The sequence below is a fragment of the Podarcis bocagei genome (genome assembly GCF_964188305.1).
Source record: "Podarcis bocagei genome assembly, chromosome: 12".
Lineage (NCBI taxonomy): Eukaryota > Metazoa > Chordata > Lepidosauria > Squamata > Lacertidae > Podarcis > Podarcis bocagei.
Window position 1 is genome coordinate 48,647,371 of NC_138137.1, and position 15,028 is coordinate 48,662,398.

The following is a 15,028-nucleotide window of genomic DNA, read 5'->3' on the forward strand; positions in this document are numbered from 1 at the left end:
TTAAACATTAAAAGCTTCCCTAAACAGGGCTGCCTTCAGATGTCTTCTAAAAATTTGGTAGTTATTTTTCTCTTTGACATCTGGTGGGAGGGCATTCCACAGGGCGGGTGCCACTACCGAGAAGGCCCTCTGCCTGGTTCCCTGTAACTTGGCTTCTCGTAGCGAGGGAACCGCCATTAGGCCCTCGGCGCTGGACTTCAGCGTCCGGGCAGAACGATGGGGGTGGAGATGCTCCTTCAGGTATACTGAACTATATTGATATAGACTCTATTCCACTTGGAGTAGAAATGGTGGAAAGAAAACTGTTTCCTGCTCTTCTCCATATGATATCTCCCCTTTACAGGGTGGGGAGAGAGATTCTGATCTGGATCATTAAAATATTAAATGAGAAACTGGAAGCAGGAGGCATCTTCCTGCTTTTTGCTCACATCCTCAACGTTCCTCATTGCTGCCTCCCTACTCCTATTGCCTAAGAGGCAGGCACCTCAGTCTGTCTGACAGTAGACCGGCCCATCTATTTGCAAGAGCAGTCAGTAAGGCAATTCACTGGAGCTTTACTGTATATTGACTACGCTCCAAAAGGTTTTGTGAATGACCCCACGAAGCAGACCAAGGTAGAAGAAGAAGAGGAGTTTGGATTTGATATCCTGCTTTATCACTACCCTAAGGAGTCTCAAAGTGGCTAACATTCTCCTTTCCCTTCCTCCCCCCCAACAAAGACTCTGTGAGGTGAGTGGGGCTGAGAGACTTCAAAGAAGTGTGACTGGTCCAAGGTCACCCAGCAGCTGCATGTGGAGGAGCGGAGACGCAAACCCGGTTCCCCAGATTACGAGACTACCGCTCTTAACCACTACACCACACTGGCTCCCAGGTACGTGTGAATGAGGCTCAGTCACATTCAGCGGCGCAAGCACAAGACTACAGTTACCTGCAGCAACAGAAGGAGACAAGATCAATTGTGCTCCCCTGAGATGGGTAGGATATTGTTATTAGAGACAAAAATATTAGGAGGAGCAAACAGGGGCTAAACCACGGCACCATGTAGTGTTTGAAGTGAGATAGGAAGTCAAGTATGAAATTCTATTTTTATGTGGGCAAAATCCCTCGTTTTTTTTAATATCTGGCTCCTGCTTCTAGCTCATGCAGCTTATCATCCTGAAAGTAAATGTGATTTCATTGAGCGGCAGCCGGTATCTCACAATCGGGGGGGGGGGGGTGTTGTACTTTGCAATGTTAATCGACAAAGGAAGAGAATGTGGCCATTTTTGTGCAGTCAAGAAATTGAATTTTTAATCATTCTGTTTAATTCTGATTTTTAAGTGGGTTCTCTTTTTCCTTATAGGCCATGATTAAAACAATTGTGTAACTTTAATGAATGTGCAAGTTTAATGAATTTTTGAAAAGTTACCTATTGAAGGTCATTCTCAAAAATGTAGATAAGGCAAAAACTATCTTTATCTGGAATATTGCATTGTCACTTTCTGATTGCATTCAGATGCTCACAAACGTTTTGGGTCTTGGACTGTTTTGGGACTTAACTAGCCATGATGGCAATGTTGTACCTCCACTGGCAGACACAGTGCGCTTCTGAATACCACTTTCTGGGAACTGCAGTTGGGGAGGGTGGCTGTGGGGCTCAGGTGCTGTTTGCAGGCTTCCCATAGGGATCTGGTCGGCCACTGCAAGACCAAGATGAGTTAGATGGGTTCAGCAGGCTCTTCTTATGTTCTTATGAACAAATTGGTTTTACTATTGGTTTTTCAGCTCTAGAAGAGGGTGATTTTGTACTCTCCCTGAAGGATCAGGTTCATATTTTGGGAAGACTCCTGGATTGCAGCTTGTCTCAAGCGGCCCAGCTATGGCCATCCCTAGACCAGGATACCCTCAGTTGTCCATGCTCTAATGACATCCCATTTGGGCTACTGTGATCTACCTGGGGCTGCCCTTGTAGATGGTCTGGAGCTGCAGCTAGTACAGAAGGTTGGTATTTGAGGTGGCCTGATGGGCCCATGTGATACTGGTCCTGAAAGCACTGCATGGGCTGTTAGTGAGCTGCTGGGCCCAACTCAAGGTGTTGGTACTAGCATATAGAGCAGCTATTCTCAACCTGTGGGTTCCCAGATGTTGTTGGACTACAACTCCCATCATCCCTGAGCTCTGGCCTTGCTAGCTAGGGGTGATGGGAGTTGCAGTTCAACATCTGGGGACCCACAGGTTGAAAAAAGCTGATATAGAGCCCTAAATGGCTTGGCACCCAAGTCTAAAAAAGCACCAATGATCCTAGACGCTGTGATTGGCAAGTGAAGCCTTGTTGGTGGTGCTACCACTAGGGGCTGCCCAGTTGCTGCTGCCCCATGATAAAGGCCTTTTCAGTGTTGGTTCCCCAGTTGTGGAATGCCTTCCCTATTGAGGGTGCACCTGTCACCATCATTTTTAACTTTCAGGGGGAATTTAAAAACATAACTTTATACCCAGGCATTGGATAGATGGAGAATACAGTTCCTGGCCACCAGTGCCGGCCCAAGACATTTTGGCAAGCCATCAAATGGTGCCTCCAACCTCACCTTGCCAGAGAAGAAGGGTTGAGTGAAGATGTACATCAGCAGCAAGGGGGGGATAAAGATCTACATTGGATCTGCTGCCCTTTTAGATCTTGCCAGTCACCTTTTCTTAAGGGCGCAAGATCACTGCATAGAATGTTTTTCACTATAATGCTTTTAGATATTTTTAGCTGTAATCATTTTCAGAACGTTCCCCCTTTGTTTTTTTCTTTTTACATAGTGGATCTGTTTGCATTGCCCCAGTGTGAGGCAGCTGTGGGGAAAGGCAGATTCCCTGCTAGGGGTCATTAGGAAAGGAATGAAAACAAAGCTGCCAATATCATAAAGGCCATTATACAAATCTACAGTGTGACCACACTTGGAACACTGTGTACCCTTCTGGTCACCTCAGCTCCACAAGGATGTTGTAGAAATCGAAAGGGTTTAGAAAAGGGCAAAGCAAAATGATCAAGGGAATGGAGTAATTCCCCATGAGGAAAGGCTACAACCTTTGGGCCTCTCTGTTCCTCCTCTGCTCCTGTGTCACTAAAGGTAAAAGTACCCCTGACCATTAGGTCCAGTCGTGGCCGACCCTGGGGTTGCGGTGCTCATCTCGCTTTATTGGCCGAGGGAGCCAGCATACAGCTTCCGGGTCATGTGGCCAGCATGACTAAGCCGCTTCTGGCGAACCAGAGCAGTGCACGGAAACGTCGTTTGCCTTCCCACTGGAGCAGTACCTATTTATCTACTTGCACTTTGACATGCTTTCAAACTGCTAGGTTGGCAGGAGCAGGGACCAAGCAACAGGAGCTCACCCCGTCGCGGGGATTCGAACCGCCGACCTTCTGATCGGCAAGTCCTAGGCTCTGTGGTTTAACCCACAGCGCCACCCGTGTCCCTGTGTCACTACTTACCCCTTATTTCCCAGATTGTTGTTTGTAAGGGCAAAGCAGAAACAGGAGGAAGCAAAGTCACACAAAATTTTAAAAAGCTCAACTTCTCTTCATCACCACTAAAAGCGAATAGTCAGACCACCATTTTGTCTCTACTAAACCAGGCTAGCTCCTATGGAAAGAGCTTTGGGTTTTTTATTTGTATACACAATTCTCTGATGTTGAAGTTCACATTTCTCAGCTCTACCTGCCTCTTAGCATCGTAGGCCTGAGCAGCTGTGGTGAAAAACTTATCTGGCAAACTCCTCTTTCTCCCATCTGTACTTTCAGATGAAGCCCAAGATCTGGCACCAGATTTATCCCTTTGAGTTATGAAAAGCTGGACCCGTTTTTTAAAGTTTACAGCAGAGCATAGACGCGTGTGAAGAACGGACGGAGGAAGCATATGGCCTGGGACATTTGGAGCAGAACTCGAAAGGGGAAAACTGGTGCTTTCTTCTGAAACTCTATTCCAGTTTGTTTTATTAGCTGCTGGTACAAACTAGATTGGGTGGCTGCCACTCCTCCTACTCTGCCAAGAAGCAGAGCGCCCACTTCCAAGGAAAGAGGGGGGAACATTTTGTGCCAGCCAACGGGAGCAAGGAGCAATCGGGCAAAATCTAACCTGAGCCTTGTAATGTGTGTGAGCAATATTGCGTTATTAAAACCATAAGTGAGATGGGCCTCTTTTTGCTGTTCAGCTCTTAAATGCTTTATATTTTTTTAAAATGATATTTATTGAAACAAAAAAAATTTAAAATTACACAGAAAAAAGACAAAATTACAAAAAAGGGGAAAAAAGCATAAGAAGAAAAAGAAAAAATAAAACCATCGCTTTCAAATTCTCCAATTTCCATTACCTTCTTTCCATGACCTCCTCCTCCTCCCATCTCTTGTATCTTGATTAATAATTGTCACAGCAAATCCTTTCCATAATTCATAATATTTTATCTTTACGTTACCTTACTCTATTATCATCTTGTCTTATAGAAACGACCTTAGAGCTTAAAACTTAAATCTTTTTTACCAACTTCTCATAACCATTACCTTTTTGCCAAATTCTTTAAACATTTTTGCAAGAGCCAAGTTATTTCATTTCAACATTTTCCCAGCACTCATAAAACATTAAATGCTTTAAAGTTTAAATTAAATTTAAATTAAATGCTTTAAAGTTTGAAACCCTAACCCTCTTGTTGAGACATCAGCAGATGAATGAGTAGAAATCAGAAGTAGGCAGACAAATTATTACTGCACAAAAGAGGACAACAATTGAAACAGAAATCTAGACTTCCCTACATTAAAAAAGAGAAGTGTTACTCACATTGGAAATACTCTCCCCAGCATTTCTTAGGCACCAGGCAAAAACATTCCTCTTAAACCAGGTATTAGGCTGATTAGCACTCTGTGTCCTTTAAATGTGCTTGTGGGAGGCAGGGCTATTGGTTTTGTTCTTGTTTTTATTATGTACTTTGTGGTTCTATTCTGCATCTTTATGCTGTGAGCCACCCTGAGATATTTGGATGAAGGACAGTATGCAAATTTAATAAATGATGACGACAATATAAATCAAATTGCAAAATGTCAGCCTTGGTTCCATGGAAATAGAAGCAAATGCATAACATCATTTCTTCTGGCCGTTGGTGTGATCCTATGACAGCAGACACCATGGACATGGGAACCACGACACTGCTTTGCAGATTGGTGTAGGGCGTAATAGTTTTATTTCCAATGCTTTTAAATACACTATTGGAGCATGCCTCCCCCCCCTTCTCTCTTGCATTTAAATGTCATTTCTCCACCAAATAAAGTACAGGCAGCTTCTCCTGAAAACAGAAAAACCAGCAACTTCCAGGCTGGATGTTCACCTGTCAAAACGAGAGTAAATGTGGATGCACAGAAGATTCTCCACCCAAGTTGTGTCTTAGCCCTGCATTAGTCCTTAAGTGCTCAAAGAATGGCATTCATTTAAAGAGTGGAAATTATTATATTCTTACCCCTTTATGCATATTTGAGTGCATGCTTTAACATGCAACCTCATTTTTTAAGCAGATAATAAGGGAATGTACCTGCTTAGGAGGAAATGGTGTCTTCTGTTGGAAGACTATTCAAAAGCGAGGTGCATGTATCAGAACCATTGCTATTAATATTTTTAGCCTGAGGAATGTGTACCAAAAATCTAAGCATGCAGGTAAATCGTCTTCCAATAAGAATGATGGTAGTTTTTCAGTCATCAGGATCATATTGTAATGACAATATTTTGTATAGATGTTGTTTTTGGAAATGTATTTTTATATTCTGCTAATTTGCCAAGTCTTTGCATTCTGTAGAAAATGCAGTTGTTGTTGTTGTTGTTGTTACTACTACTACTACTAGGTAGGCATCCAATTTTCACTTAGGAGGAAAAACCACTGTGCCCTAGATATCAAAACTGCTCAAGTTGGGAAATACTGTCCTGCAATGTGAACTTTACTAGTTTTTAAAGGGGGAGAAAGAGAAATCAAAACAGCACCACAATTCGTTCTATTTGTTGCTGTCAAGACTAAACACACTGGATTATATTTTGGAAACAGCAAATTCTGTCTTCTGCCTGAAATGCGTGCATTCACCACATGGGGGCGCCTTTACACAAAACTTCTAATCACAGCCATTCCACAGATTTTTCTACCATGGTGACGGGAACAAACATGGATCACAACTTTACCTTAGTAAAGTGGTGTCTAGAGACAGCAGTACGACAGACAGCACATCTGAAACACACTTGGGCTGGTTGAGACGTGCAAAATCATTCACAAGCTTCTCCTTTCTGTAAGTTCTAACCCAGGCATAGGCAAACTTGGCCCTCCAGATATTTTGGGACTACAACTGCCATCACCCCTAGCTAACAGGCCCAGTGGTCAGGGATGATGGGAATTGTAGTCCCAAAAACATCTGGCGGGCAGAGTCTGCCTATGCCTGTTCTAATCGTCCTTAGGAACAGGATCTCAAACTGCTAGAAATAAGTGTAATACTTAACTGGGAAGACACTTTCATTACCCAGATACCGTGTGCATTTCTGAACTGCTGCCGTCATGGAAACTGCCGCAAATTCTGCCCGTCTGTAATTTGCAGTGTTTCGTTTTTGTCACATATGCAGAGGCAGAAGGGATCGCATGTGAAGAAACTCCTACAGCTTTTCTTCTGCTCCAAAAACAATTTTGTAATGCAGTCTTGGGGCTTAATTTTTTTAAAGGGAGGCAGCCAGACTCAAAACGGGACAGCTATGTTACTGACGGCGGGGGCAGAAAGGATAATTCAAGAAGAACATTTGGGCAGTTCAAACATTTAAGCCATGCAAATGTTTTATTGTGGTAGGTGATGTAAAAAGATGTTGATAGGGATTAAGTAACCCAGACTCACCTAGAATCCCAAACCCAGATCAATCATATCCATTTCTCCTCTTCACACACCCCCCCCCCGCCAGATGTGTTTCCCATGATGCTGTCAGAGACCCAGTTTGGAGCGTTATCTCTCTACATTGGCTGCTAAATGTCCTGAATGAGAGCTGCCCTTCTTATATATATATATATATTCATATTTTGGCTAGCCAAAACTCCAGCACTGGATTATTTTGTTTGCTGCTGTCGCTGCCTTATAGGCGATTTTAATTTTAATAATTTGCTTCTGCTTGGCTCGAACAGGCAAGATGTCAAGTGTGTTTCCTATAAGGCAGGTGTACAAAATCCTTAACATATTGTAAGATGATATAGTCTTGAAACAAATGTATGCAAGGAATTGCGTGGCTAAAATTCAGCTCTTGGTTCTGCTCCCAGCTGGACTCATGCCTACTGAATCATTCTCAGGTAATTTTCCATTTCAGCATTCTGCTAACAGGTAGGAAAGAAAGGCTCACTAAATACTGCAGGAATTTTCCACTAATGTTAACCCCAAGCATAAGTAAGTAGAAACACCCATCTCTTCCCACTTGCATCAGCAGAAACTTAATGCACCTTAAAAACCGGGGATTTCCGAATATTTTTGCGGCTGAGACTTCTTTTCAGAAGATCACCTTTTTTTCTCAGATCTTCGATGCAAAGTACACTCTTCTCCTTGCAGTCATCCGGATCCAGACAGTGGCACTGAGGAAGCGGGGTTACTATTGCTAACCACCTCCCACTAAACACACTGCATTTCAAACCCACATGCAATTATTGGGCCAGTTCACTGCTTTTTTGTGACTACTGTGGATAAAAATCCTCTCCGCGCACTAAGTGTGCACGCCAAAAAGAAAAAACAACAACCCGTTGCTTAACAAAGTGGGGGGCAGGTGGAGAGAGAATGCTAATGTATAAACAATACTATAGTTCATATGAGGTATTGAAAGTAACTGAATATTCACAAACCATTCTTTTGGGAATGTTGCCTTGATTAACTCAGGCTCTTTCATTTAAATTAGGGATGGGGAGTCTGCGGTCCTCTAGATGTGACCCTTCAGTTTCCATCAGTCCCAGCCAGCATTGCCACTGATCAGAGATTATGGGATTTGTAGTCCCAACAATAGCCGGAGGGCTACAGTTTATCTATGCTTGGCTTAAACTCTGCCAAGAAGCATGCCCCAAACATGAAATAGAATGCCCGCCTGGATTCAGTCCTCTCCATCACACATTGAATTATAAGAGTGGGAAGGGACCATGCAATGCAGATCAACCCCCCTGCAATGCAGGAATCTTATTCCCTATGTGGTGCTCGAACCCACGACCCCGAGATGAAGAGTCTCGTGCTCTGCCGACTGAGCTATCCCAGCAGCCACCAACCCTGTACTTACATTAGGCTCATCTGGATGAGCATTCAGAATTGCTTCATAAATCATATTTTCCACCCAGATGAACAGGAATCAAGGAAGTGTCACGAAGCAGTCCTCTCTCCATCACGCATAGAATCAGAGTTAGAAGGGATGTGAATTGTCTCCAACACAAATGAATCACATGGGCCCCGAATTTGCTTTGTCCTAAATCATTTCCTTGAAATGACTCCAATATAGCCAGTAAAACCTGATGGTCACAACTTTACAGAAACAGTCTGTCCTGTTAAATCACCTGTACAAGGAAGCAAGTCAGAGGGACCTTCTAGGATGTGTGTGTTTTTTAAAATCTAAACATACATTTCCAAGCAGAAAACAGTTGAACTGATTTGAATCTCCAGACAGGAAGTATAAACTCTTCCAGTGGGACCAGTTTATGCACAGCAAGTAAGATTTAGAACCGGCATAGGCAAACTCAGCCCTCCAGATGTTTTGGGACTTCTTTGGCGATCACTCATAGCCAAGTAAGATTGTCTTCCATAAACATGGTTTTAACAATGAATCCGTAAGTGACTGTGGAGGCCAATTCTGGATCCACACGTCCTTCCACAGTGGGGACATAGGTTACCGGGCAGGAGTTGATCACGGTGTGGATTTGCCAAGCGTGCCTTCCTCTTAGCACGCTTCTCCCTTGCATTCTGAGTTTGAGGGTCTTCAAAGTCCATGACACCTTTGGTAAAGGCTGTTCTCCAACTGGAGCGCTTGCAGGCCAGTGTTTCCCAGTTGTCGGTGTTCATACTACATTTTTTTTAGATTGGCCTTGAAACAGTCTTTAAACCTCTTTTGTTGACCACCAGCATTACACTTTCCATTTTTAAGTTCGGAATAGAGTGGTTGCTTTTGAAGACGATAATCAGGCATCCGCACAACATGACCAGTCCAACAAAGTTGATGTTGAAGAATCAGGTGATCTTTGCTTCATCCAGTACACTGATATTAGTTCACCTGTCTTCCCAAGTGATGTGTAAGATTTTTCAGAGACACCATTGATGGAATCTTTCGAGAAGTTGAAGATGGCATTTATAAGTGATCCATGTTTCACAAGCATACAGTAAGGTTGGTAGTACAATAGCTTTGTAAACAAGCACTTTGGTTTCCCTGCGAATGTCCTGGTCCTCACTCTGCACTTCAGTTGGGCGAAGGCCGCACTCACAGAGCTCAGGTGATGCTGGATTTCGGCATCAATGTTGACCCATGATCCCTAGCTAGCAGGACCAGTGGTCAGGGATGATGGGAAATGTAGTCCAAAAATATCTGGAGGACCGAGTTTGCCTAGGCCTGATTTAGAACAAGGGTGGATAACGTTTCCCCATTCAAAGGCCGCATTCTCTCCTAGGCTATTTTATGGGGCCCGCATTCAAGTTGTGGGCATAGCCCAGCCCACCTGCAGCCATGATGGACCTATATGATCCCCAAGTGCTTGTATTAATGGGATGCTGCACCCAAGGTGGCAAAAATCAACAGTTCCAGTCATCTCAGGCAAGGCCCAGGCTGTGAATGAAGCGAGACCTACACAATCAAATTTCCCCAGGGCATTTTATTGGACTTTAGATTAAAACCCAGCACACCAGAAATTCCCTTGGCCAGTGCCACCAAACCCTAACGTGTCATCGAGAAATCCATTCTTGGGCTCCAGTAAGTGAGAAACAGAGTCACTATGTTCTTACACTTATTTCTGCAGCCCGTAAGAACAACAGTCATGTTGGCAACTCTTGGAACAGAGAGCTAAAACTCAAGATAAAAATAATAATAATAAACCTAGTATAAAACTATTTCAGGCAATCACACACAAATTTATTCGACCAAGGAATATAATCACAGAAAATGTGTGCAGTAAAACGTTCCAATTTTCAAAAATGGTATATTGAATTTGTAATGTACATACGGCATGAAGGTGGCACTACATATCATTAAAGTGCTTGAGAATATATTTGGATAGATTCTAAAAATGTTATGTGATTATATTTATTGTGTGAATAAATCTCTCTCTCTGTATGTGTGTAACATTAAGGTTTTTAGAGTGTTTCTCAGACTTAAGCTATCTGTTCTTCTGTCCCTAGTATCTCCTGCTGTCTCTTGTTACCTCCTCAGAAGCAATTCCAATTAATATACATTTCTACGGAGAGCTATAAATCCACCCTTCATCTTGTTAGCGACGCAAAAATTCCCTCTTTGCAGAAACTTCCATTGAGTTAGTTTAGCATCCTGTCTTTTTATATATATGTGTGTGTATGTGTATGTCAGAAATCCATTCTTTGCGCTGTTCAAATAAAAATAAAAAGTCAAGGAATGGGGAACTTGCTTTATTTCTTTAAATATTAGTAACACGGCACGACACAAATCAGTGGTATTCATGTAACAAAAAAGGGTGGTGGTGGTTCTGCATCAAACTTCAGACATATTGTGTTTTAAATACCTAATGAGTTGCACAAGATTACATTTTCATAATACCAGCATTAAAGATTAATCCAAGTAAGTACCCCAAATCCTCTTGCATCCTAATCTTCCTGGACCTAAGATACATTATTAGGGGCGCTAATCAACGATTTCTCCAGGAAATTTGGGGTTTCCAACAGTGCCAAGGAAGAGAATTGCCACATAATTTATCAGGGAGAGAAGGGAGGGGAGAACACACAGGAGACCGAAGCAGCTGAGAACTTCAAATCGCGGATTAAGCAGCAAGGAGGCAACTTGCTTATACAGTAACCATGCTTGGGGAAAGTTAAAGGAATGGAGGCTCCAACTTAGTAGTATTTATGAGGTTAACAGAAGCCATGTACCATGCAAATGAAACATTTATATGGAGGGGAATGAAGTTGCCTTGCTACATCCAACTCCTTAATTCACCCCTTCAACCCCAATTTAGACCAAATGGGAACCAGCACACATGGTATACACCCAATGTACAAATAAGTATTCTAGATCTGACTAAGGAATACAGGCCGTAAGCTCTTTCCGGCTAGTCAAGGCTCCACTCCACCCTTGTATAGCCTCACATGCCACCCTAGGAAGAGGGGTGATTTCTGGCAGGTGAGGCGGGGTGCTGTGACCCTGGCTCTACTTGGCATGAACACATCATCAAGGCTACTGATTTTCGGGCAATGGACATTGGGTAGTATTTCAAAGTATGCCTTTTATTATCTGGCGAGAGAGAGTTCTGGGGGGCATAATGAACTCACAAGGGTTGATTTCACGAAGAAGCTTGGGGGGGGGACTTGCTCTCTCTCACAATCACAGCCCACTGCTTGTGATACATAGCACATCAATAATGGCACGTGCAAGCAAGGAAAATCAACTGCTTCTTCCCCTGTGGAAAATAAGATGCAGGGCTGAATCTCCCGAGAACTGACCCTCAGTCATTATGGGGGAGTCCAGCTAAGGAAAACTGAGGTCATATGAAATGAGAAACATAGTAAGGTCAGAATATCCCATGATGAAAACTGTTTGGGTTTTTTTTGGAAATATAGACACATCGTTTACAACCTTTCTAAGTTCTAGAAGCAGCACACTAGACTACGATAGCTTTAGCCCCAGGAAGGAAAGAGGTTGAAAAGGTTCTACCACATTATTATTATTATTTCGAAAATAAAACACATTTCAAGCCAGGATCTGCTTATCTGATGCATCGGACACCCTGATCCTAAACACGCTGCTCAGAGGCCAAACCCACTGATTTCAATGGAAGTGACTTCCGTGGAGCGGGTTTCTGACAGGGGTGTCATACAGAAACTCAAGCAAATCTGTGCTGCTCAAGCGTAATAGTGCAAGTTTAGTGTACTTTAGAGAGGAGCCATAGTCTCTCCCCCCCCCCCCTTGCTAAGTGAGATTAGCCGTAAGAAAATATAAGCACCAGGAAAGGAGTGTGGGTGGGGTCAAGTGGTGTGACAGCGAGAGGGTCTGTGCTGGGGGGCATCGAAGTCCATTTTAATAGGGTGCCTTGGCTGACTTCTTCTTCTTCTGCTCCTCCCTCAGCTTCTGCTTCTTCCTCTTGCTGACTTCTTTGTATCCTGAGGAGACACGGCTGGTAAAACATTGTTCATATAGATTTCCCTTCATTAAAGCAGAAGCATTCTGATTTTAAGCCTTTTGAAAATGCAAGGCAGGTCTCCCCTGAGGAGCACAAGCAAAGGGCTTCAGCAAGTGCAAGGTTCCTCCCAGGCCACTCACATTTCCTTAACAGCTGGCCTACCAAAGTTAGCTTCTCCACATGTAAAGTTACTTCCAAAAGGTGACCACCAGCCATAGGCTCAGTGCAATGGCCTCCTGGCCATATTTAAAGTTCCCATTAGCCTTCACTTCAGAGGCACTCTGTCCATCATCTGAAGAGTTCCCTGTTGTAAATATCTCTAAAGGCTATGGCTAGGTCTTGACGAGATTGTTTACTATGCACCTGTGAGTCAAAAAAACAACAAAAAGGACTGCCTCGTCCAGCCCTAAATCAATGCAATATAGTGTAACTATATTGTTAATTGAAATGGCCCTTTTTGCTTCCATTGGGTCCTCCCTCTCAAAAACTGCAGGCTAGGTTGTGAATTTAGCTCCCTCCCTTCTCCTGTGATCTACTCGGTCCTATTTCAGAGCAACCCTGCCTGTCATCAGTTGAGGTTTTGAAAACTTTTGTCGAAATAAGTCTTCCCTTGTTAATTTGGCTTTTAACAACCCTACCGGTTTTTAAAGGCTGTTTTTAGGTCATCTCTGTATCTTGTTTCTGAAGGCATTCCTTTGAAATTTGGGAAAGAGTTAACAAAACATTCAAAGGAATTCTGGATAGCCTTGTTTATTTTCCTATCAAATGTGTACAAGTTTAAATGTGTACCAGTTTTTAAAGGCTGTTTTAAGGTCATCTCTGTGATTCGCTTCTGAAGGCATTCCTTTGAAATTTAGAAAAGAGTTAACAAAACATTCAAAGGGATTCGGGATGGTCTTGTTTATTTTCTTATCAAATGTGTACAAGTTTAAATGATGGGGTGGACGGGTATTTTAAATTATCTGTACTGTTTGCAGAAGTGAGACAGCATACAACGCAAAGAGCACTAGCTCATTTCAATGGGGATTAAGCAGTTATAGTGCTTAAGTCGACAGGAGACTAACCTGCACTAGAATACTTGGGCCGTGATATACTTACAGCAGTTTAATGCATTGCCCTGTACCAGGAGGCAAGCCAAACATTTGGTGCAGGTGGGGAAGCAACCCTGCCTGGAATAAGTGGGCTTCCATTTGAATTATGCAGAAACAGGTAGTTTTCCATTTGAATTCTACAGAAATCTGTAGTGCAACCAATTATTTAGAGCTGAAATCACCTGCTATGACATATGAAGGCTGCTCCATGGACAGTGGTTGCTCTGTTTCTAAACTCCTTGACAAACTATTTTAATGGGGAAATTGCATACAAAACCCAAGAGATAAACACTGAGAAACCACCCTCTTGTCCTTACAAGGAAAATGCAGGTTTAATTGCATTGGTTAAAATTCGGTAGGGTATCCAGGGTTGAAATTATTCACTGGGTTCAGATTCAGTTTTTTGCTACTCCAAAAATGGGGGAGCTGCTCAAATCAGTTTTTCAGAACTACCGCCATTTACCAGTTCAGTCAGTTACCTAACTAGGGGGACAAACTATTGCAAGTTAGGTACAGTTGTCCCTGATGCAGAACATATGATCTCATTCAGAGACAGTATGAACCCAACAAAGTCAGTGGCAAGACTCCTAAATCACAGGTGAGGGCCCATCAGCAGGAGCCGTAGGTGGAGCACCAGGTTGCCAACAGGGGGTGAACATTGACAACGTAAGCTGGTACTTCCACCACTTCCAGATACAAGGCTACAACTAACTGTTGGATCTCACAGGAGAGACAAAATTGCACAGGTGTCTGTCTCAGCAAAGAAGTGAGGACCCAATGGGGCGAGAAGTACTAGAGTTCTAGCAACATGATTCATAGAATATATGAAACGATCTTCATCTGACCACTGGTCTATGTCGTCCAGCACTGTATACTTCAACCGGCAGCTGCTCTTCAAGACACATCCACACTACACTTCAAGATACACCTTCCTGCTCCTGAGATCAGTTTTCATGGGAGATGCCAGGTACTGAATCTGGGGTCTGCTGGATGCAAGGCATCTATGCACACTACCCAATGCATCCTATCTCCCACCCCATAACTGATGCTGGGAAAAGTTGACCAGTGCCAAAGTCTATTTTTGGCAACTTTTTTGTCTCTGCCATGCACAGTACAGGGAATAGTGATACTTACCTGACTGAACAAAGTTTGTAAAAAGATGCAATGATTTTAAATGAGGAAGCATAATTTTTGAATCTGACATCTGATAGCCTCTGGTCCCTTTAAAAAAAAATGGAACTTTACCTCAATCACATGCGCTCCCTGGTGTGTTTTTCTAATGCCCAAGGCTGTGCTACCTAGCAAACTGCACTATGTCTAGAATTTTAAAATGATGGGCCCTAGTCTGTGGGAGATGGGTGGGGATTTGACAGCCCCCGTTTTACTTGCAAAGCAAAAAGCACAGATGGCTCCGATATTACGTTGTCAGATTACAAACAACAGCAAGACAACGGCGTAGCTGCTGCAGCTGCAGACCCCTCTTTCGTGTTATTCCAAAGAGCCACTTCAAACAAAACCTGCGTCCTGCAATTGACTAGCTGTTGAAGCATAGTTACTCAAGTTGTGGGGAAGGTCAGCTTCCTGTTACCAGGAGTTGCCTC

General features: G+C 43.1%; 1 protein-coding gene across 1 annotated transcript in view; it reads right to left on the reverse strand.

The window, feature by feature from the left end:
- Positions 1 to 10,596: 10,596 nt before the first annotated feature.
- DNAJB6 (DnaJ heat shock protein family (Hsp40) member B6) overlaps positions 10,597 to 15,028 on the reverse strand; it is a 67,419-nt gene continuing 62,987 nt past the window's right edge. Inside the window, exon 10 of the mRNA XM_081163901.1 lies at positions 10,597 to 12,316. Within this exon, the coding sequence (XP_081020027.1) occupies positions 12,234 to 12,316 (83 nt within the window). The 3' untranslated portion in view covers positions 10,597 to 12,233. The remainder of the gene's footprint in view (positions 12,317 to 15,028) is intronic.